This window comes from Lygodium microphyllum, chromosome 22, assembly GCF_053477565.2.
Source record: "Lygodium microphyllum isolate KBCC chromosome 22, Lygodium_microphyllum_v1.1.10, whole genome shotgun sequence".
NCBI lineage: Eukaryota > Viridiplantae > Streptophyta > Polypodiopsida > Schizaeales > Lygodiaceae > Lygodium > Lygodium microphyllum.
Window position 1 is genome coordinate 48,301,977 of NC_141156.1, and position 23,527 is coordinate 48,325,503.

Below are 23,527 nucleotides of genomic sequence, written 5' to 3' on the forward strand. Positions count from 1 at the left end.
AGGTGCTATGGAAATTGTTGTGCCTCTTATTAATGTATTAAATCGTGGATTTATGGTTTTCCAGCCAATATAGAGTAAGTTTATAATACTATGTGCTTGCTTTATTCTTGTGCAAGTTGCTTTGGAAATAGACTGTGCCTCTTATTGATGTATTAAACCATGCCTTTATGGTTTTCAACCAATATAGGGTAAGTTTATATTACTATTTTTTAAATTTCATGCCATATATTTGAAACAATTTTTAGTTTACTTGTAACACAATACAAAACACTATGCAAATCAAATAATATCGAGAGTACTATAACTCAATAACTTTTGATAGAGTTGACATTCTTCCTTTAGAATTGCATTGCCAAGAAAGTATATGTCATATTACATGTATGTGAAGATGATAAAATTTAACTTATTCTCAAGTATCAACATTATAATATCTATCTTCTAACAAATATTAGTACTCAAACAAACTTAAGAAAGTAAAATGGAAGTCTTGATTTTGAAGGTGGTGTACGGGTTGGGTCGCCCTGGGGTGAGTGGGGCGAAAGAGGGCTAAAATGATTGCTCCACTCACCACGAGCTCCCACCACATGGTGAGTGAGGCAAGGGTGCTTAATGGACGAAATAATTTTGCTTGCCATCGCATTGCTTGTAGGAAAAAAGGCAAGGGGAACAATAGACGATTGGCTGTGCCTTTGTTTTTGGCAGGTTAGAATTGAGAGATGTGTTCACCCTATTAGACAATGATAGCACTCTATTAGCAAGGTGATTGTAGGATTAAGCTCCTCCCCCGGCGCCGCTCACCGTGATTGCGACCAAGGGATCCAGTTCCCCTTGCTAACCCACCTTGGGTGTGACCCAGCTCTAACCAGCTGGCCTAACTCAAGTAGTGAAGTGTGACACTACGGCAAGTTCCTAGACTCATAGTCGTTAGGATTTAGAGCCTCTCGCTCATTCCTCGGGAACGTCAATGCGATGCAAGTCATATGCACCGTGCCAGCTGGTGCCATGGTGATGTCAAAGTGAGTCATTAGACGTCGGGCGCGATATGCTGTTGTCGCCTTTCTTCAAGCTGCGCGCCTCTCCCGCAAGACACCATCGTCCTTGCAGCGCGTTTGCGATCGGGGCTCGCAGATACTTCTCTTCGCCAACAGCAGCCATGGTTTCTTGCAAAGCCATCCGTGTTCACGAACTAGGAGGCCCTGAGGTATCTTTGAGCTTTCTTTATTATTCAGCATGGCATGACACCGATCTGCTGCTTCGAACATCATTTATTCTGCGCATGATAGCTCTTTCAGTTCTTCCAGACATTTTGTAGGACACATCGTAGAGGAATAATAAAAGGAAGCTTAAATCAGAATGTTTGAGCTTGAGCTTTATTCCTTAGTATCACATGGCACCGATCAGGTGTTTCGCACCGTTTATTCTGTGCATGATAGCTCTTTCAGTTCTTCAAGATATGTTCTATGACACATCGTACAGGGATGATGAAAGGAAGCTTAAATCAGGATCTATGAGCTTGAGGTTTCACAAGAGATTGGGAACCCTCCCTTTCCTAGTTGGGATGGGTAAGATTTTGGAACCATTTCTTTTCCCCTCTAAGAACAGAGCATCAAAATTTATTGCGAGATAACATCAACCCATCCCTTTTCTTATGGGCCTGTGGATGTGTGGATGTTATCTTGCAATTAAATATTAGTTCTCTGTTTTCAGAGGGACACAGAACTGCCCCTGGGATCTTGTCCCTTCTGGCCACAAAGGCCGGGGGGGGGGGGGGGGGGTTCCCAACCTCTTGTCTCATGAATTGTGATGTAAACTTCCTGTCTCAATACCTCTATGACGTACCATAAAATATTTATAAAGAACTGAAAGAGCTATTGTGTGTACGATAAATGATATTGGAATATCACAGGGCATTGAATTCAGCTCCAGTGTTCACTCAAATTGCTACCTATGCTAGCATAAATTGACATGATGAGAAGAGAGATTGCTGGCAAGGTTGACGCATGCTTGAATGTACCTTCCAAGAGTACATTTACACCGGCTAGCATTGATCCTTGCTGAAATTTTCAGCTCGCGTAAAAATGCTTTACATGTTACTCTGAATAAGATGGATATCGCTTTGATTCAAAGATTGTGATGCTAGGAATGTTTGAAGCTTCTTGTCAATTGTTGATTTACTTTCTCCCTTTAAATCTCCCATTGTTGTGAGCTTACTGTCAACCAAGTCCTTAGTTCATTATGAACCGGCCCATCTACTCAGATTTGTCTAAGTGATTGAATTTAACTCATTTAAGCAAGTCTTATTACTAAAAGCATTCTTGGTGGTGGCAATAGGAATGTGAGAGCTAGGAATAGGGTAAGGAGAAGATGTGAAAATACACTTAAAGAGTCCACCACGTATATGTAGAGCTTGCATGATGGATCCACTAGCAATAGAAAAAGAATGACCAATAGGAATAGCTGTTGAGCTATTGGTCAGCTGTTGAGCAACTTGTTGAGGACGACTTGACATTGGTATTTGTGCAAACTGAGTGGCCAAGTGCGGGATGGAAGGAGTTGCAAAGTCATGGGAAGAAAATCCTTGCTTTAGAGCTCCTTGGGCTGTTGCATTGTGTGAGAGTGAGATGCTCGTATCACAGGGGCTCCACGAGTTAGAGTAGTTCTCGCTTGTGGAGATGTGTAAGGTACAGAGTTGATATGCAAAACAAAGCACCACAAAGCATGTGGCTACCTTTTACATAACTTTTTGAGCGGATGGTCATACCAAGATTCTTGATTGTTGTCTAGAGTTTTGGTTTGGGGGGATGAGAGCCGAAGAAACCTTGTCTTGTGGTGACATTAGGACTGGGCATTAACTAATTAGTTAATGCTAGTCTAAAGCCATTTAATGTTGGGAACGACTTAAGGTTGCAAAGGGGTTAGAACATTAAATGTGGATGGGCACCAACCAATTATTATGCAATGTCAAATGGATGATTAATTGATTTTCAGAAATTTAATTCTGAAAATAATGAATTAATGCTAGAAATTTCTTTTAGAAGGCTGCCACTTGGCAAACCTGCCCATTCAAGTTGAGAGAAGGTTGTTTGGGGTCAGCGAGTGTGGAGGCAGTCATTTAGGAGGTAGAGGGAGGTGGAGAGTTGCTGTGAGAGAGGATTCCAGCTAGGTTGATTGCTGTTTGTGCATTCTGGGGCTGCTGTATTAGCTTTGAGACTGGCAATAGCTGATTGCACATTACAATAGGATAGGGGCAGTAAGTTCCCTTTGCCTCCTCAATGAGAGGTAGTGATAGAAGAGGAGGCCTTGTCAACCGCACAATGGTTTTAGCTCACCTTTTGAAGTTAATGGTGTCATTAGAATCGGCATCAGAGTTACCATTCAAAAGATTCTCTCTCTAGCTGATTTTCTCTCTTATTCTCTAACAATCCCTCTAACAATTCTCAGCATATTCTAGCAAATTGTGAAGGGCAGAAGCAATTCTCGTCGTTGAAACCCTAATTTATAGTAGTGATTAGGGTTTCTCAACGACATTGGGATCCGTGCCCAATAATTGAAGACCTTGTATGTAGAGTTGCGATTATGAATTGAGAATTGACCGCTGATTTGAGGGGTGAGCCCATTCTGATTTAATTTGGCTCGCATGTAAGAGCCTGAGGATCAATTTGTGCCCAATTTTCAATCAAATCAAGGGGCAAATGGATTATTCAAATCTTTGTGTACTTCATCCAATTCTAATAGATGCTAAAGAAATACTACAAGGGGCACCAGTGTTGGGGCCAATCGGATTTCCAATATCCAAGATTGATTGGTAATAAATTCATTTCAATTAATGTGAATTTTATGCTTGTTGTAGTTAGTGCTTAATATGGTTGTTACCACCCATTCCCAAAAGGATTGGTTGGTTTCACGGCTCCATTGCTGGCATACTGTCAACTCCCTTGAATTGGTGGGCTTGTGGCATCCTGATTGGAAGTCGAAAGTATTGTTTAGTGATGATATTGTGTTGAGTTGAGCATTATAGCGAGAATGACTTCTTATGGTGAGATGGGATCAAGCAATGATGATGCCTCTTAGTTTGAAAATGCACATAATGAAGGGGGAAATGCAATGCTTGATCTTGGATAAGGTGCACAACATGGCTAGAAAGCTGAAAATGTTGTAGACCAAAATGCATGTCATTCAAGGCCTCTTGATGCTGATGGCTTGTAAGAAAGTGAAGAATATGATACTCAATTCAAAGATTGATATCTTTGCCCAATTGGCAAAGGATCCTCAATTCACGTGGTTTTTGAATTCTTCTAAGAAGGGTAGCAAAGGCAAGAAGAGAAAGTCATCCTTTGGAGTTTTAGGGCAACAAGATGTACCGAAGGAAGTGCCTAAACAGCCTCATGATGCTCACAATGTAGACAATGAGCAAAGCAATTGGTATCGATAGGGCAATCGATGCAAATGCAAGGTGAACTTGGTAGCGTGAATCCATTTGATTCTAGACAGCAAGGCATGCATGCTAACGTAAGTCACTGGGGCTACTTTGGAGGTGGACCAATATTCCAAGCAATGACTCAACACACTTCAGCCATGGGAATGCATGGACTGAATATGCATGGTATGTAGCCACCTATGTAGAGTATGCAAGGCCAAATGTATACGGAAATGGCTAGTGGAATGGAAATGATATAGTAATTTGACACGATGCTTGGGTTTACAAAGTAACATGTTTGGTAATGCATCTATGCAGCCCACTTGTTTGGGACTCATGGGACAAGCTGCTGGTTGTGTAAATGCACCTTTTAATGTTGGTACAGCAAGTGCACCCTTTTGTAGCCACTTGCCCATGATAACTTGGCACCAATGGGTGAAGCAAAAGACTATAATAAGGGTGGTAAAGGTGTAAAGTTTGAAGTTTCGAGTGTAGCACGATATAGATTGAAAACATTGACTTTCATTCAGCAGTTTGATATTGCCAATTTGGGAGGAAACTTCACAAAATCTTATGACTAGCATGTCTCAACTCATTGAGACAGCAAATATCGCTGATTTGCTGTGTGAAAAGTCTTCAGGCTTTAGTGATGAGGAAAGTCACCAAAGGGGACTTTCAAGGTTGATAAGAAGGGTAGATCTGCAAATAGGCCTGAAAAGAGGCAAATACAGCAAGGAAGGATATGGAAAAGCTTTGCCTAGCATAAAGAATTGAAAGCTGCAAATAAATGCTTCATTTGCGAGTTAGAGGGGCATTTGGCAAGGAGCTGTCCAAATATACAGCAAGGAGAAAAGGCTGAAAATAAGAGGATGCAAGGCATGTAGAACGGATGGCTTAACTCTACAGAGAGAAGGGTTGAATCACAATGAAGACCATGATCATGATAGCAAGGCATTACAATTGAAAGAATTCAGGCTAGACCAGGGTTAGGAAAGCGAGTATTTTTGTTGGTTGTGTTAATTTGAGGTCCATAACCCCTTTCTTGCATCAGAGGTTGCCTTATATTCTGATTCTGTACTTTATAGAGAAATGGTTGTGCTTATGAAGCAGGTGATGCATGAAGCATGATAGAAATCTCAAGAAAAGTGCTATGTCTGTTTTGGCACATGGTTTCTCCCATTGGAAGCAAAATTTTCTCTTGTGACAAATTTGTAATTCAAGTGCATTGTATCATCACTAAAAGGCACAAACATGTGTACTTGATTAAACAAACCTCTCTCCTTAATTCACCAAAGATTAAAATATTTAACTTAGCTTTGTGATATTCTCATCCTTAGTTAGATATTTGAATGCAGCAATGAGTAAGCCCTTGTGACTACATCACCTTGTTTGAATTTGCTAGCTTGTAAAAGGATGATGCAGTTGTTTAACTGTTGAGTTGTTAAAGTAAAATCCCACCATTGATTTACATTGCAAGTTTCTCATGGGCAGCTTGCAGACTTATGAACTTTTTGTATTTTTATGGTTCTAACTCCTTAACCAACGACAGGTCCTTAAATATGAGGACGTGGAGGTTGGTGAACCTGGTGAAGGGGAAGTTCGAGTGAAGCACAGTGCTATTGGAGTCAATTTTATTGACGTGTATTATCGTAAAGGGGTGTATAAAGCTGAACTTCCCTTCATTCCCGGTGGGTAGAGAGTACACAAGACTCTGCAAAATATATCTCAACAACTAAATTTTCCAAGGGATGTTCATGCAAATGCATTGAAAGCATCTCTCTTTGTCTTTGTAGGGAGAGAAGCATGTGGAGTGGTGACTGCAGTTGGGCCTGGGTTGACAGGCCGAAAAGTTGGTGACAGGGTTGCATATGCTGGGAATCCCATGGGCTCCTATGCTGAGGAACAAATACTTCCTGCAAATGCTGTGGTACCTGTGCCCTCTTCTGTTGATTCAGTTACAGCAGCTGCTATCATGCTCAAAGGGATGACTGCTCAATTTCTTCTTCGTAGTTGCTTCCAGGCAAGCTTGCAACCTATTACCATCCATCCCATCCAAACTAATCCCCGCCCCCCACCAAAAAAAGAAAGTTTGCTCATTATGTTTAAAGGAAAATGTCTGCAAATATGTGAAGGTTACATCTCAATCAGAAGTCAATAATTAATACTGATCACAGAACAAAAGGTTCATTGCATTGGTTCAATAGGCTGTGAACTTGCAAACCAGAAAATATCAGGTAGTTTTGATACTGTTTTTGTGCCCCTTTTTAACTTAGAAAAAGTAAAGAAAAACTGCAGTATTTGCTGCTGTATTGTTGGCCTAAAAGGACTGAAACTGACAAAAGTGCTATGAGTTGAAATTTGAAAACATCAGGCGACCTTGTTCTTGTGATTAAATCTTGTGATTAAATCATGGCCTAATGAGGGCCAGATAGCATTGTCCATTGAACCTGTTTTGAACCAGCCTCAGATTTCAAGAGACAATACAGAGATACAACAATCACACCCTTGATAGGAAACTACGAGCATGCTGACAGTTTAATTTTTTGTAATAATCAGCTGGTATCCCAGGGCTTGATGTTTAACCTATGAAAAGAACAGTATATGTGCGTCTGCTGAAGCTGGAGGGTAGGGGTCAACTTATTACAGTCGCAGAGTCATGAAGCTTTATTGAAGTTGGACATCAAAGCTTTGAATCCCTTCTTTCTCTGTAATCTTGTGAGAATGAAGAGAGTTTTTCCTTTCTTTTGTGTGGTTGGTACATTGATGATGCCATGAACCTCTGGTTGGTCAATGCAGGTGCAGCCTGGCCATACAATACTTGTTCATGCTGCTGCAGGTGGGGTTGGGTCTCTTCTTTGTCAATGGGCAAAGGCCCTAGGTGCAACTGTCATTGGAACTGTTTCTACAAAAGAAAAAGCAGCACAAGCAATTGAAGATGGCTGCCATCATATCATCTTGTATAAAACTGAAAATTTTGTCGAGCGTGTGAAAGAAATTACGAATGGAGAGGGTGTGCAGGTGGTGTATGATTCAGTTGGAAAGGACACTTTTCAGGTCAGTCCGAACCAGAGTTGGAACTTACCATAACTTGTCAATTATTAGTGTTAACTATATATGTGGTAGTTGCTGATAAGCTTTAAAAAATTACTTACTATAGTTTCTTAAATATTGAGTGTCTTTAACGTAATGTTTTAGTTCTTAATAAGCACTGCTCCCTAATTGCTATCATTGTAGACATATTAATCCTGAAAAGCCGCTGGAACATTTAGCATAAACTATGCATCCAACACTTTCACAACTAATTGGAGTTACATCTTTGTTTTCATCCATGCAAACTGCCACTTTAAAAGATATACTTGAAAAAAGCAAACACGTTGTCGTTTTCTCTTTACTTAAACTTGGAGGCAAAACTTTGTAACAACTGATGGAGGGTAAAATAATAACAATAAAAGTTGAGAATAGTATATTCAAGGTGGACCACACTTGGACAGAATAAAATGCACAGTGTCCCATTGGACAATTGACCTAGGCACTTGCTGGAGAACGAAAAGATGGTCATGTGGCCAAAATGGAGCTGACGTCTCAATACCCAAGACAAAATGCAAGAGTATAGGCCGAATTCCCCACCTACCTATCTGGTTGGCAGGACTGCCTGTGCAAGTGGTTGGTCGGTGGGGCCTGGGGGTACACAAATCATTGTGGAAGCCAAGGATGGCCCTGGATGGTGAGTGCTATTGATAGGCCATATCTCTCAATTTAGAGTGGGATCCAAGCATATCAGACTTGGATCTATAAATAGACTACAGTAAAGTCTATTATCTATAGATATGGATCATCCGTTCATTATATTATGACTTATGTCACACTTCTCCCTCAAAAACAATGGAACATGCTCTCTTGCTCCCAAGTAGAACTATACTTAGGTTGATCTTCGATTTAACTAAACTCTATTTATGTGAAGAAGACATCTAGTCCTTGCTCTCTACACTCTTGCTTGCCTGAAAAAATCACAAAAACAATGATTGGGTTCTCAACAGTCATTTTGTTGATGTGCCATTGGGTTCTCAACAGTCATTTTGTTGATGTGTAGTGTGGGGCACTTATGATGCACTTTGATATCATAGGCACTTTATGCAGAGTTTTATAAGACTTTGTCTATAAGCAACAACCTCATTTTGATGCACTGTCAATGGGTATTTCTGCTATGTCTAGTATTGAGTTGTGGCATACATTGTTTGTCTATTTGAATTTTGTTAGCCTAGTATGCTTGCATAGGGATGATATGGTGTGAGAATTTTAAAGATGCTTTACAAGCACATTTGTGAGGATTCAATTCTCCTGAAGGTGGTAATTATTGGTGCTACTCAAAAGTTGCAGCTTGTGCATAAGATGTATGTGGTCCTATGCAAGATGGGAGAGGGGAGATAGGTTATATAGAGATGGTGGTCATTATTAGTGTTCCTTTTATTGTATGCTTGCATAGGGATGATATGGTGTGAGAATTTTAAAGATGCTTTACAAGCACATTTGTGAGGATTCAATTCTCCTGAAGGTGGTAATTATTGGTGCTACTCAAAAGTTGCAGCTTGTGCATAAGATGTATGTGGTCCTATGCAAGATGGGAGAGGGGAGATAGGTTATATAGAGATGGTGGTCATTATTAGTGTTCCTTTTATTTTATGCTGGTCATCTTCTGGTTTGTGAGCTCCATTAGAGTCTGATCGAAACATTGGAGCTTTGACAGCTCTTGCCTTTTAGTTTCCAGCCTTGCATTTCGTTTTTTAGTGTGTTCACACTGGCAATTTGTGATCCGATTCAGTGCAGTTTAGATTTGCTCCTATTATGGCTGCATTCACATTGGCCAGGTCAGTTTGGCTGAGGCAGCAGCATTTGTGGCAGGTGGGCTGCATCGAATGCAGCTCATTGCAGCGTGTCGGCCCATTTTTAAGCTGGTTGCACAAATTTGGGGGTTGGCTGCCTATAAATAGCAGTCCCCCCTAGCTGTTGCCTATAATTCCATGTGCTACCAGCTTCACACACACACACACACTCTCTCTCTCTCTCTCTCTCTCCCCCGGTCGGCCAGCCGGTTCAGCCTGCTAGTTTCTCTCTCATCAGCCTGATCTGATGGTCTCATTGATGCTTGAAGCTATGTGCACCAACTGATGAGCCCTCTTTATATTCAGCACACATTTTGAGACCGGTCCAGTCTATTCCTTCCATTCTCTATGTTCATTTCAGTCTCTCTCATCCCTTTTCTCTGTGTTCATGTTTCTCTTCCATAGCACACTTGTTATTATCACCAAAGGAGAGGACTCGGGGTGTCTACAAAGAGGAGACCACATTCTCTTTGCTGTTTTGTGTGCAGGAAATTTGTGTTTGCAGCCTTTGAAGGCTGGGTCTTTGGTGCTATCAACTGGGCGACATCAAATGCAACATTTCTTGCAGCAGATTGACTGATTTTTGTGGAGATGAACCATGTACAGGGGCCGTTTACTGCAAAATGCAGTCTTTGTAGTTTATTTCTTCTTCATCCAGAGCAGGCCGACAACGTAACGCAGCATATTTCTTTATGTGTGTTTGTGTAGATACTCCAAAAGGATAGATGTCATCTCAGTTCAACTAGCTTGATGGTTCTGATGAGGACCGTGATGACCGATAGAGCCTGGATTGTGTATTTGAAGACTAACGTTTTCATTAGACAAGTTGTCACGAAGATTATCGTGATTGAGAAGATTGAGGATTGATGTGAGGAAGAATAGTGATTGGATTATTGAGAAAATGGAGATCAACCATTGAACTGGTCAAGGAGATTGTAGTGTGCTTTGGAATGTACCCGGCCTTAGTAAAAAAAAAACCCCTAGAAACAAACACACCCCACCCCCCCCTTCCCCAACACACACACACACACACACACACACACACACACACACACACCTCTTTTTACGTCTGAGGTCTTCTATTGAAGGACCTTGCTTGGCCATAATGGCACCCTTTGTGCAGGTGCTTGTTCTCTCTTCATTGCATGAGGAGTGTTTTGATGATTCCAACTACCTTTGGTCTTGCAAAGTGGAGTGTATCTTAGGTACCTTTGATTTATGGGACTTTGTTACTACCCCCATCCACTATCTAGTGGTGGATCCCTACATTGGATTGATTGTTGATTAGGCAAATCTTTGGGATAGGCTCAACTCACGAGCCCATTCCTTTCTCTTTATGAGCTGTTATGTTTCAATCCTTGTTCATATTCACAAAATCTGCTCTGCAACCTATAGACTAGGCTTTCTTCTTTGTGATAGGTTCGGACCTTTACTTATAGCATCACTCTTGAGAAGAGGCTATGAATGGTTTTTGTTGGTGACTCTTTGACTACGAAGGATCATATCAACAACATGGAGGACACACAATATGAGCTTGCATCCCTTGGCGAGAAGATATCGTTTGAAGACACGGTTGTGACACTTTTGACACAAATTCTGTCTCCAAAAATATGATATTTTCTACATGAATCTCCTTATTTTTGGGATTTGGGACGCGATCACCTGGGAGGAGCTTGTATTGATGATATTGGAGCAAGATGCATCATGCTAGACACAAGGAGATTGGTATCAATGGAGCCAGCAGCGCAAGTTGCACTTTTATGGTTGGGTTGTCTTCGAGATGTGGTGAAGTAAGGCTTTTATTGTGAGTTAAATAGCCTCTTAGCTACTTGATCAATCAAAATGAGTGTGAAGTAAATTGACAGCTTGGATGATGGATTGGCCCTCTTGCATGTTTGCCATGTGTTGATGCCTCCCTAGCATTGAGACAATGAACCATGGTGAAAAAACTATCTAAGATGACCATTTCAATGATGGTAGGGGCCTATGGAGGGTCATCATGATGGTTCATTGATACCCTATCTTCATTCTTATCATCGTTGACATTCCGAGCAGTACTCCACTCCTTGAACAAGAGCTCTCTAATAATGAATCTCAACTTGCAGAATTTCATAATGCCTCAGCACTTTCTTCAACCTACCAATGAGGATGGTGAAGTATTATAAGAGAATTGATTGAGCACACTCCAGGGGTATTGCCCAAATAAAGCAAAGAACACACCGACCTAAATTTAGTGGTATCATGTAACCTAGAACCATGGAAAATGGGCTGGCCTTGTGCGTAAATCTATGTGAGAATTGATGAGTGTGTCGGTTCTTGTATCCATGTGCAAAGAGGTATTAAACCATTTGCATTTCAAGCTAGGTTTTGGGGTCAATCGGGTGGTGAGTGTCCAAGATTAAGTGGTAACATTTGCATTTCAGTTTATGTAAATTTATTTGCTTGCTGTAATTAGAGTTAAATCAGGTCATTACCACCCTTTCTCCAAAGGAAGGCTGGTTTCATGGCTTCGTTGTTGAGACACCATCAAACTTTTTGAATTGGTGGGCTCAAGGCACCTAATTGGAAGTTAAAAGTTTTGCTCTAGTGCTGAACTTGCATTCAGTTGAGGCTTGAGCAATTATAGCAAGGATGTCTTCGTATAGTGAGACGGGATCAAGTAGTGATTATGCCTCTCAGTTTGAACATTCACAAGGGGAAAAAGGAAATGCAATGCCTGATCTTGGACAAGGCACGTGCATGGATAACAAGCAGGAAATATTAGTGTAGACCAAAATGCAGGGCCCCATGCAAAATGATGCTAATGACCAGCAAGAGAGTGAAGAAGCTGATGATCAATTCAAGAATTGAATGAGGACAGCAGCTCATATCTTTGTTGAATTAGCAAAGGATCCTTAGCTCACTTGGTTTTTGAATCCTTCCAAGGACAGAAAGTGCAAGAAGAGGAAGTCATTTTGTAGAGCTTTGAGACAGCAAGTGTACCGAAGAAAATGCCTAAGCCACCTCAAGATGCTCCCAATGTTGCAAATGAGTAAAAAGCAAATAGTGCCAACAGGATAGTACACACAAGTGCAAGGCCATCTTGGTAGTGCCAATCCAATGGATTTTGGATAGCAAGGCATGTATGCAAGGATGGGGCAGCTAGGATACTTTGGTGGTGGTACTATATTTCATACTATGGTGGGTCAAGGGTCGCATATGAGAATGTATGGCACAACTCCTTATTATATCCAACAACCAATGTGTGGAATGCAAAATCTAATGTATCTAGGTATAGCTGGTGGTATGCACAATTCCATGTATTAGCATTGGGGCACAAAGTGGTATGGATGGTTATGTATCTGCACCCCCAGGTAGCTGTGGAGCTTAACGGATGAATGGTGATCATGCAAATGCTTCTTATGGTGCTGGCTATGATGCAAATGCAGCAAGTGCATTCTTTTTTTAGTAGTTAGTTTATAATAACTTGACTCCAAAGGGGCTAGCAAAGGACTACGATGAGGATGGAAAAGGGGTGAAGTTTGAGGCCTTTAGTGGTGCGCAAGATAGGCTAAAATCTTTGACGTTCATTTAGTAATTTGATGCAGCCTACTCAGGAGAGCATTGTCAACATGGTGACAATTTAAGCAAATGTTTGCTTCAAATTGATTGAGAAGTACTTTTGAGGTGGACACTATGACAACTTGGAATAAGCTAGATGTAACTAAATGCAAGAAATTGGAGCAATATAACAAGGAGTTTTGGGATGCCTTGTTGCTTGTGACTTCTCACTGTCTAATTCCCTTCATGAGCAAGTTGAGAAGTACATTTGTGGTTGTCAAAAGGAATAAGGAATTTTCGCATAATATCCATCGTGTCTAGCATGTCACAACTTATAGAAACAAGAAGTACAACTAATGCTTTGTAGCGTAGGAAAGATTTGGGTTTTCAAGACATTGATGAAAAGCCAAATAATGAATTCCCCAAGGTTGAGAAAAGGGGCAGATTTGAAAATAAGGCTGAAAAAAAGAAAAAACAACAAGGTAGACCTTGGAAAAGTGTTGCTCAACATAGGGAACTTATGGTTGCATCTCCGCATTCTGTATAGTGGTTGTAAGACTAGTGATTGTGAAGATAGCTAGGGTTTGCATTGAGGAAACACAGTATGTACTACCAAGATTGAAACACAGACTCAGACAGAGACAAGCAATACTTAAATCCTAAATGTAAAACATAAAATGCAAAACGCAAAACTCAAACATAGAGACAAATATAGAGAGAAGAAATTCTGAAGTGAATGAATGCTGTAAATGAATGTAAAGTGTTTAGAATGCCCAAGGGTAGAGCAATGCAGTGTTGAAGAATGATGTCCATTGGAGACAGATTCCAAGTGTAGTAACCACTAGTCAGAGATAAGAGAATACTGAATAATGAAGGGCAGTAGGCTGGTCACCAAAACACAGCAGTCGGAGGTTGAAATCTAGTAAACACAGGAGTGTACCACCAAAGAAAGGTTGAAAATTGATCACCTGAGGTAGAAAACTGTCAAGCGACAATAGGAGGTGTGTATGCTAATGTAGATGGCTTGCTAGATAGCAAAAACACAGGTACTGCAGTAGTTACCTGGTGGGAGAGATAGTAGCAACCTGTCACCTAGCACCAGATGCTAAAAACGTAGGCTGATCAAGTGCTATGATGATGCGATAGATGGAGATCTCCAAACAGTAGGGCAATGGCTAAAAACAAACCACCTAGGGCTGTATAGTGATGGTTGTATAGAAGATACTAGGTGGCTAATGGCTAAAATCTGCACAGTAGAGAGAAACTTGCACAAAAGTATGGGGTAGAATGGTGGGCAGCTTGTCTATTTATAGATGTTGAAGGATACCCCAAAAAATTAGGGTTTTGGGAGACTACTAAAACTCTCTCAATCCACGCATCAAATTTGTATTTTTAATTAAATAAGCATGTTTTTGGGATGTTTTAAGATGCTAATCAGTTATAAAGTGTGTTTTAGCTCAACATCCTCTCTCAAGCCCAAAACTGAGCCTAAAAGGAAAGGCTTGCAATGTTTAACCCAAGGCATCGAATCCCAAAGCAGCGAAGGCATTAGACCAAGGGTGCATGTCGGCTGCCCACTGGCCTACCAAGACTACAAAGGCAATGGTTATCTTACTAAGGGAGTTCAAATAGTCACCCCAGAGAGGATAGTGTATCGGACAAAGGATGCTCATCGGCTGCCCAATGGCTTACCAAGGCCTACAAAGACGGATGAAACCACATTGAACTTTTTTTAAAAGATGTAAATAGTTAATTTTATGGGTGGCGGCTAATTAAGTAATATTTACCTAGAAGACGGGAGTAGGGATGGTATACCCAATACAACTCAAAACAGTACAAGCTTATCTATCCACTCGAGAATATCAATGATGAGGGATATCAATGATGAGGGCTTTGTACAATGGGATGCATAATATGTTGCATGCTATAGAATGCTCATGCAGCAGGTGCTACTTGGACAATCTCCCTCCTAGGCAAATTATTTACTTGCTCAAGCATCCTAGTACAAAGATGATGAAATCATGCAATGCATAAGGAAAGATACAACATGGGGGAGGTTGATACCGAAGACAAGTGCCGAAACCTGTAGAATATCAAGAAGTGTAGGAACCCCCTCTCAACCTAGATGTCGATGTGGAAGAAAGAGGAGCCTGAGATGTCAGTCTTCATGTGGTGCCAAGAACCATGTGGATGAAGATGATGAAGCAGTCCTATTGGAAGAGCAAGGATAGAAAATACCGCCATGATAGTATCAAGACATGAGAAGATATATAGCATGATGGCTTTTTTTATTGCTTGAAATTTGAATTTTCAATAGCATGTAGAGCCTAGGCTCTCTCTCTCTCTAAAAAAAGAGGAGAGAGGGGGGAGAGAGACATAGAGAGAGAGAGTGAAGAAGAAGAAAAAGAAAGAGGAAGAGAGATGGGAGAAAAGAGGAAAGAGAAAAGTCTTTTTTAAATTTAAATATTTTTAAAGAGAGGGGGGAAGAGAGAGAGAGAGAAAATATAAAATTTAAAAGAGAGAAAATATAAAATTTAAAAGAGAGAGAGAGGGAGAGAAGAAAAAAAGGAAGATTATGAGAAAGGGGAGGAGAAGAAAAGGGTGCGCGGAGAGAGAGAGAGAGAGAGAGAGAGAGTAACAGGAGAGAAAAAGAAGAGAGAATTATATATAGGGAAAAGATAAAATTTACATACTTTAAGAGAGACTAGGGGGGGAAGAAGAAGAAGAAGAAGAAAAGGAAGGTTGGATTTGATGCAAACAATAGTGTAGGAGAGAGAGAGACAAAAAACGCAGGTACCTAAGGAGAGAATCTGCACGACAGTTATTAGGTGCAAATGCAACAAACAGAGGCGAGAGAATGTCAAGACGATAGTCAGAAACTGCAAACACAACATTCAAAGGAGAGAGAAGATCATGGTGACTGATGCCAATTGATGGCGACAACACCCAACTGTAAGCGACAACTCTTGGAACCTGGCGATAGTTACAAACATCCGAGAAAGGCTGGAATCAGGTGTCAAATGGTAGCAAGTGGCTAGTGGAAGCTCTAACCGTGATGTCCTCCGCGAAAGGGTATCGATAGCAAAGTTACGGCTCTTGAAACCTGAAAAAACGAGATTAAGGAAGAGTGGTGAGCTACATGCACATTTATAGAAAGTTTGGGGTACCCAAATTAGGGTTTTCCATATGGGACATAGTAACTCTCTAGGATCGCGTTTCTTTTTAAAATAGGAGGTTTTCTTCATTAATTAAGCATATTTTGGGACTGTTTAAGTCAGGCTAACGCATTTTCAGCTCAACAACTGCCTCATTTGCTCCATCTATCCCAACAACTATTGGATATGTGGCATGCAGATAGCCTCAGCAACCTATATCCTTCACTACTCCTGAAGGATTAGTTGATTGGTTTGCTAATGACTCACCTATTGCACTCTATGCATCCATTCCTAAGGCATCCACTGCCCCCTCTAGGTCCTCTTCCCTACCTCACTGTATACGATGGTGGCCACACACTTAGCCTTTCCCTTTTTAGACTTCTACTACACACTTACATACTCATTGCATTGCACTTAGCTTTGCTTTCTTTTATTTTTAATTTTGTTTTTTGTAGCATCTCACTACTCACCTCTATGCTTGCAGATTTTGATCTCTTTTGCAAGGTTTTACATTTCACTATAGAGCTAACATACAAGCTTGCACCACTCCTTCATGAGCTTGAGGCAGAAGATGCACACTGTTTCTTTCATGGTTCCATCTACTTGGAGTTTTGCTCTCCTACCAACATGGAGGCTTTTCCTCCCACGACGGATCGTGCAATATCTGAACTCATAACCTTTGCTTGCCTTGATCCTAGAGATACGAGAGCTTGAGGTTCAGTATTCATTGCATAGTGTATTTGTTGCATGAGCATTGTATATTCATTATTCATTCACTTTATTATTCATTTTGTTTATCGTCTCTAAGTTACCCCAATCCTAACCCTAACTGTGTTCTGAGTTTATCAGTCTGTGCTTTGTCGTGCGTTTGGTTTTCTTCGTAGCGGCGGTGAGAGATGTAGTTCCGCTGGACTGGCCAATTAGAGTGGAGGTAGTTGTAGTAGTTTGCTGTGGTTTTCTAGGAGGAAAACCTTAGGCCTTGGTATGAGGCTCCTTGTCTATAGGGCCCGATCTTTGACAATGTGTGCAAAATCTATTTTTCTTAGGAATTTGTTGCCAAAGGGGTTGTGTTTTTTTTGTTACGTCGTCAGAGGAAGGGGTATTACCCTTGTTTTGGCTTACATTCGGATCTTGCGAGTTCTTGCCACTGGTGGTTTTTTCTCCCAAGGAAGAGGTAACCAACCCTCACCCCTTGGAATGGATGTGTGTGGAGGACTTCTTATGGACTTGATCATGCAGCCTCGCGTGACGTGAGATTTGACACTCAAACTTGTAGAAGGTCAACAATCTAGGTAGTGAGATAATGTGCTGAATAAAATGGAAGTATGTGTTAGGCAACTTGTTCAAGAAGAGCGTGACATGATCATCATTTGACTTTGGGGAGCCAGTAGTGGCAAACTCAGCTAGTAACTGATGATATTCGACCAACTTGATTTTCAAATGATCCCCTTTCTTAATGGAAAACTCTCGAAGCTCAAAATTGAGATTGATATGCCAAGTGAGATCTCGAGTTGCATAGCGGTCAATGATATGACTCCAACACTCAAATGCAAGGGGAAAATGCTGTAATTAAGAGTGGAATTCAAGAAGTAATCCTTGCATTAACTCAATATTGGCTATGGCATTGTAGGCTCTCCATTGACAGATGTGATCAGGGTGAGCTAATCGAGGGTTTGGTATAGACTCAATACCAACAATGAGGTCTCAAAGTACTTGAGATTCAAGCACTTGTGGCTTGAAGTTCAATAAAGTAGTGAAATTTGACCTATTAAAACGTGTCTTATCCATGAAGGCATTCTTAGCCGTTGCAACATGAGTGGTAGTGCTAGGAGATGTAGAAGGTCTGTAATGGGGGTGGAGGTAGGGTGAATAGGGGGGATAGGGTAGGGGAGTGGAGTACACTTGGGAAGGAATCCCAGAGTGTCTACCATGTATACGAGAAGTGTGCATAGCAGATCCAAATGTGGGTAAGGGTGGATTGGGTATGGGCATGGTAACTACTTGTGGAGTCGAAGGTGGAGAGATAGGGACACGTGGAGCAGAAGATGGAAATTCGTGCATAGGAGTGACCCAAGGGATGCGCGACGGCAGTCCATAAGCAGAGGATGGATATCCCTGGGTCAGAAAGGTCATGCGGGGGATTTGTGAGTATCCAGGGGTAGTAAGGGGGATGCCCATCACAGCCATCCTAGAGTGAAAGGATGTGGTAAAGTAGAGGGTAGATGAAAGATGCCGAAGGTGGAGGGATAGGGACATGTGGAGTAGAAGATGGAAATTCATGCATAGGAGTGACCCAAGGGATGTGGGACGACAGTCCATAAGCAGATGATGGATATACTTGTGTCAGAAAGGTCATGCGGGGGATTTGTGAGTGTCCAGGGGTAGTAAAGGGGATGCCCATCACAGCCATCCCAGAGTGAAAGTAGAAGAGCACCAGCTTTGATACCATGTGAAGATATGCTAGGGTTTGCCATGAGAAAACACATGTATAACCAAGACTGAAACACAATGGCTTAGATAGAGAGAAGTAAAACTCAAACCCCAAACACAAAACACAAAACTCAAAAAACTCAAAACTCAAACACAGAGAGAAGAAACTCTAAAGTGAATGAATGCTGTAAATGAATGTAAGAGTGTATAGAATGCCCAAGGGTAGAGCAAAGTAGTGTCGGAGAGTGATGTCCATTAGAGCGGATCCCAAGTGTAGTAACCATTAGTCGGAGGAGAGAGTATTGGTCGAAGGCTGAAATCTAGTAAACGTAGTAGTGTACCATCAGAGGAAGGTTGAAAACTGATTGCCCAAGGTAGAGAATTGTTAGGCGACAATAGGAGAGGTGTTTGTTAATGTAGACGGCTTGTTGGACAGCGCCAACAGCCTATCGCCTGGCGCCAAATACTAAAAACGCAAGTTGATTAGGTGTTATGATGACGCAGCAAATAGAGGCCTCCAAACAATAGGGCAATAGTTGAAAACCGGCTGCCTAGGGCTGGATAGTGATGGCTGAAATGTGCACGGTAGAGTGAGAAACTTGCACAAAAGGATGAGGTGGAATGGTGGGCAGCTTGTCTCTTTATAGATGTTAAAAGGTGCCGTAAAAAAATAGGGTTTTGGGGGACCACTAAAACTCTCTCAAACCATGCACCAAATTTGTGTTTTTCATTAATTAAGTGTGTTTTGGGGCCATTTTAAGGTGCTAATCAGCTATAAAGTGTGTTTTAGCTTAGCAGGGATTGCCAGGGCATCATGAGACTATCGGTCATAAGTGTCTAACAAGAATAAACCCTTGTATAGGGTGCCGGACAGCCTGAGTGCATAGTCCATCTCTCTATCTCTGACAACACATTTGTCATCCTCAAAGATGACTTGAAAGCCATGCTTATTGAAGGTGGAAATAGACAACAAGGTCTTTGTGATGCGAGATACAAACAATGCATCTAGAAGCTTAAAGTCTGAACCATTTGCAGCAATAATAGTGATTGTCCCAATGCCACAAACATCATAACTATTGTTGTTTGCACATGTGACATGCTTCCCATGCATTGTTATATACTGCTGTAATACACTTGCCTTATAATGTGTTTCCACAAAATTACAAATTTCAGCAATTACATGCTGATTCTCACAAAAATTTTTGAAGTTTCCCAAATTCTACTGCTCAATCTGACTGTAGCAACAATTAAATGCTGCAGTACCATTGATTTTCTACCTTGGGATGCGTCTAGGGCATGAGCCCCAAATTTCTTTGCAAAATTTTAAAGAAATTACAGAAATTTGTACTGTATGGTTTGAATTTCTGCAGAAATCTCCTCGGGAGGCATGCCAATAGTAACCAGCAGCTGGAATCTGCCTTGTGGTGCATGCCAGAGCCAAAAAACTGAAAAGCCCTAAATTTTTCACACCAATGTCAAACAAATTGTGCAATGTTGGCAATTTCAATGGAGATTCACACATGGGAACTCAAATTGGGCAAAAGCCGCAACTTAAGAAGAAATTTTGAGAAATTTTAAAAATTGGAAAAATCGATCGAAAATCCCAAAATTTCTTAGCATGGGGGGTGAGAAATTGATCTTTTTTTTGAAATTAGGTATGAGACAAGCAAGACGGACGAGAAATTGTAGAAATTTTCGGAAACCCCCAAATTTGAAAATTTAAGGGTTTTGCGTTTTTTCTCAGATCTGCAGAAAATGGGAAGCAGGGTTGAGAAAATGGCGAGCAATGCCGAGAAAATGGCGGGCAGGGTTGAGAATATTACGAGCAGGGTTGAGAGAGACTATGTGTGCAGAGTTATGTGCAAGATTGCAAATGGGACTGCATGCAGGCTGAAAACAGCAGCAACACTTCCTCCAAAGTAGCAGCTTCTCTTCCTTGGGCTGAACATTGGCTGGATGTAGTAGGACCTTGGTGGAGGGGCACCGGCTGATGGTGGCTGTTCGGGATCCACTCATAGAAGCTGCTCTGATACCAAATATTGGAAATGGAGGAAGAGAGAGTGTGTGAACACAAGACAATGAGCAAGAGTGGGCAGCAGTTCCACACTCAAAAGATGCAAGTGCTAGTATGATAGAATGAAAGTACAGTAGGCCTTGCGTAAGTTAGACGTATCCCTAACTCAACTAGGAGTTAATTTAACTCTGGAACTAACTCTAGAAATGGTGACACAACTTATTAATGTAGTTGTGTTCACACTACAAATAAATAAAACATTGGGCATTGCCCATATAATTGGGAAATCCTAACATTGAGCAATATGTGTCAATGTGGAGGAGCTTCATCACTCACTATGTACACAGTTTTGATAAAAAGTGGCTGCATCAACCCTTTCTCCATGCCTTATTTTTGCCTTCCTTTTTAACATGAGAATTCAATGTTTAGCAACCTTAGAGCAACTCACAGCATTTATGGTCATGATGCATTTCAGTATTCTGGCTTTCTTTAAAGGATCAAGCAGAGGGAAACTATCTTATTCATGGAAATTCCTAAGTAAATGATGCCTAGGGCTCTTTCTTTTCACACTTTGCAGACAGGGTGGCCACTCCACCCTGTCTGCAAAGTGGCTGCATCAACCCTTTGTCCATGCCTTATTTTTGCCTTCCTTTTTAACATGAGAATTCAATGTTTAGCAACTTTAGAGCAACTCACAGCATTTATGGTCATGATGCACTTCAGTATTCTGGCTTTCTATATAGGATCAAGCAGAAGGAAACTATCTTATTCATGGAAATTCCCAAGTAAATGATGCCTAGGGCTCTTTCTTTTCACACTTTGCAGACAGGCTGTCCACTCCACCTCAGTTGGCAGTACCAGGGCCAAGATGTATAAGAAATTATACCAACAATCAAACAAGGGAACAGAAATTTACACTGAAGCTGAAACTTGTGTTTGCTCTGCTGCTGCTTTAAAACTTCAAAGCATGTCATTGTAGAGACCCTGTTTCTGATTATCAACAGACAAGAATCAAATACAGGAACAAAAATTTATACTGAAGCTGAAACTTGTGTTTGCTCTGCTGCTGCTATAAAACTTCAAAGCATGTCATTGTAGAGAATGCATGTTGTAAAATTTTCGAAGGATGGAGCCACTGTTTCTGATTACCAACAGACTCCCATACCAGGGCATTTTTGAAATGTGACACAGCGGGAATAAAAATTAGCTATACAATATTCTTACATTGATATTGTGAACTTTCTTGATTTACAGTGATCTTTCTGCAAAACTTAACCCTTGGTGCATTTTGCATTAGCAACTGTTATATTGGATTATTTGTAAAGGGTTTGTACAGGCTTATACTTGAATTTGGATCAAAATAAAGTGCAGGAGTAATGAATTTGGAGAAGTTGTTAATGTGGTTTATCATATTTACTCTTTTGATCAAACTATAATCACAGCATACTGCACCTTTCTTGGGATGTGGTCTTATAAGCTATCTTTGTTTACCAACAATATCTCAAGGATGAATATCACAGCATACTACACCTTTCATGGGATGTGGTCCTATAAGCTATTTTTGATAACTGTCTGCAAACTTTTCCCATCTCTGGTAGCTGCGGCGACGTATACAAGCTTGCACCTGACATTCTTTTTCGTGGTGTTCAGTCTAATCATAGGGATTTCTCTAGAGAATTTTAGAACACTTAATACTGAGGTGTAGCTTTTGACTAAACTTGAATTTTGTGTGTGTCCACAGGGTTCATTAGAGTGTTTGGCTTATCGTGGCTATATGGTATGCTTTGGGCAGTCATCAGGGCTACCTGATCCTCTGCCTGTGTCTGCTTTGGCTCCAAAGTCCCTGTTTCTCACCAGGCCATCAATGATGCATTATACAGCAACTCGTGATGAATTGCTGGCATGTGCTGGAGAGGTGTTTGCAAATGTGGCCAATGGGGTCCTCAAAGTTCGTGTGAATCACAGGTACCCCCTTTCTCAAGCTGCACAGGCACATGAGGACCTTGAGACCAGGAAGACCACTGGGTGTGCTATTTTAGTTCCAGATGTGTAGGTTTGTGGCTACTCAAGTCGAAGTAAAACTGCCCACAATAGAGTTAACAGTGAACTTTGTGATTATACATACATATACAGTCTTCCACTTGGCCTGACCACACAGTGGTGTAAAGCATTTCAATATACAGGTTGTGTGGCATTAGTGCTGGTTAGATATTAGTTCTGTTTGGTTAACTTTGCTCGAGATCGATTTAAAGCTATATTAGCATTGACCATTAGGGTATATGGTATTACAATGGTGTGGGGTTTTGCCTAAACTTTTTCTTTCTTTTAAAGAAAATTCTTGAGTGTGTCCTTGAGAAGTGTTGCAAGCGCTTGTCTCCTTGGAACAAAAAATGCAATACTCCAGTGCACGCTAGTCTGCACTTGTCTATGTATATAAACTGAGTGGGCTTTTCAAGTGTAAGAAGTCTGTATGCTATATTAATTTTACAAATTGGGTCTTTTACCCACATCTTATTATTACTTGAATTCCTTACGAGGAATTGAATCACCACACTTTTTGATACTCTAAAATTACAATTGATGTTATGTATGCAGCTAAAGAAAGACTAGGCTCCTAAATTAAGTCCTTTAGCGCTGTTTTCGGGATTCAATTCGAAACTTTTTTTTTGGAACCCAAGTTCTCCAAGATTGATATACTCTTGCTAATGCAAAGCATTTGGCAAACTTGAAGAAAATATATTGAAATGAGAGCATGTTGGATGTTCTTTTGTGTATTGGTGTTGGAACAGGTACTACTTTTAAAATATTCAAAGACAGTCTTTGGTACATACTAGATCTGACATATGATAATCATATACCTATAATGAAGGATGCACAAAGCCTACTAGTCGGTGAAATGTGGCATTCTTCAAGAATTGGAATTTTTGATTTGGATGAGAGATTGTGGGTTTTGAATTATAGCTTATCTTTCATTCTCTTGACTTATGTTCACTTGATTATGCTTTGGATAATCTGAACCATGTGTGATGGAATATCCATTGGGCACTACAATTTTTCTTCTTGGGTAAGTACATGTGCGTGTGCATGTGCG

At 40.8% G+C, this 23,527-nt stretch overlaps 1 protein-coding gene across 1 annotated transcript; it reads left to right on the top strand.

The window, feature by feature from the left end:
* Nucleotides 1-917: 917 nt before the first annotated feature.
* LOC148017119 (GroES-like zinc-binding alcohol dehydrogenase family protein) lies at nucleotides 918-22,937 on the top strand. Its single transcript, XM_087662633.1, has 5 exons — nucleotides 918-1,201; nucleotides 5,967-6,105; nucleotides 6,211-6,437; nucleotides 7,214-7,471; nucleotides 22,178-22,937. The coding sequence occupies exons 1-5, from the start codon at nucleotides 1,043-1,045 to the stop codon at nucleotides 22,487-22,489; spliced, it is 1,095 nt and encodes a 364-aa protein (XP_087518759.1). The 5' UTR covers nucleotides 918-1,042; the 3' UTR covers nucleotides 22,490-22,937.
* The last annotated feature ends 590 nt before the right edge of the window (nucleotides 22,938-23,527 follow it).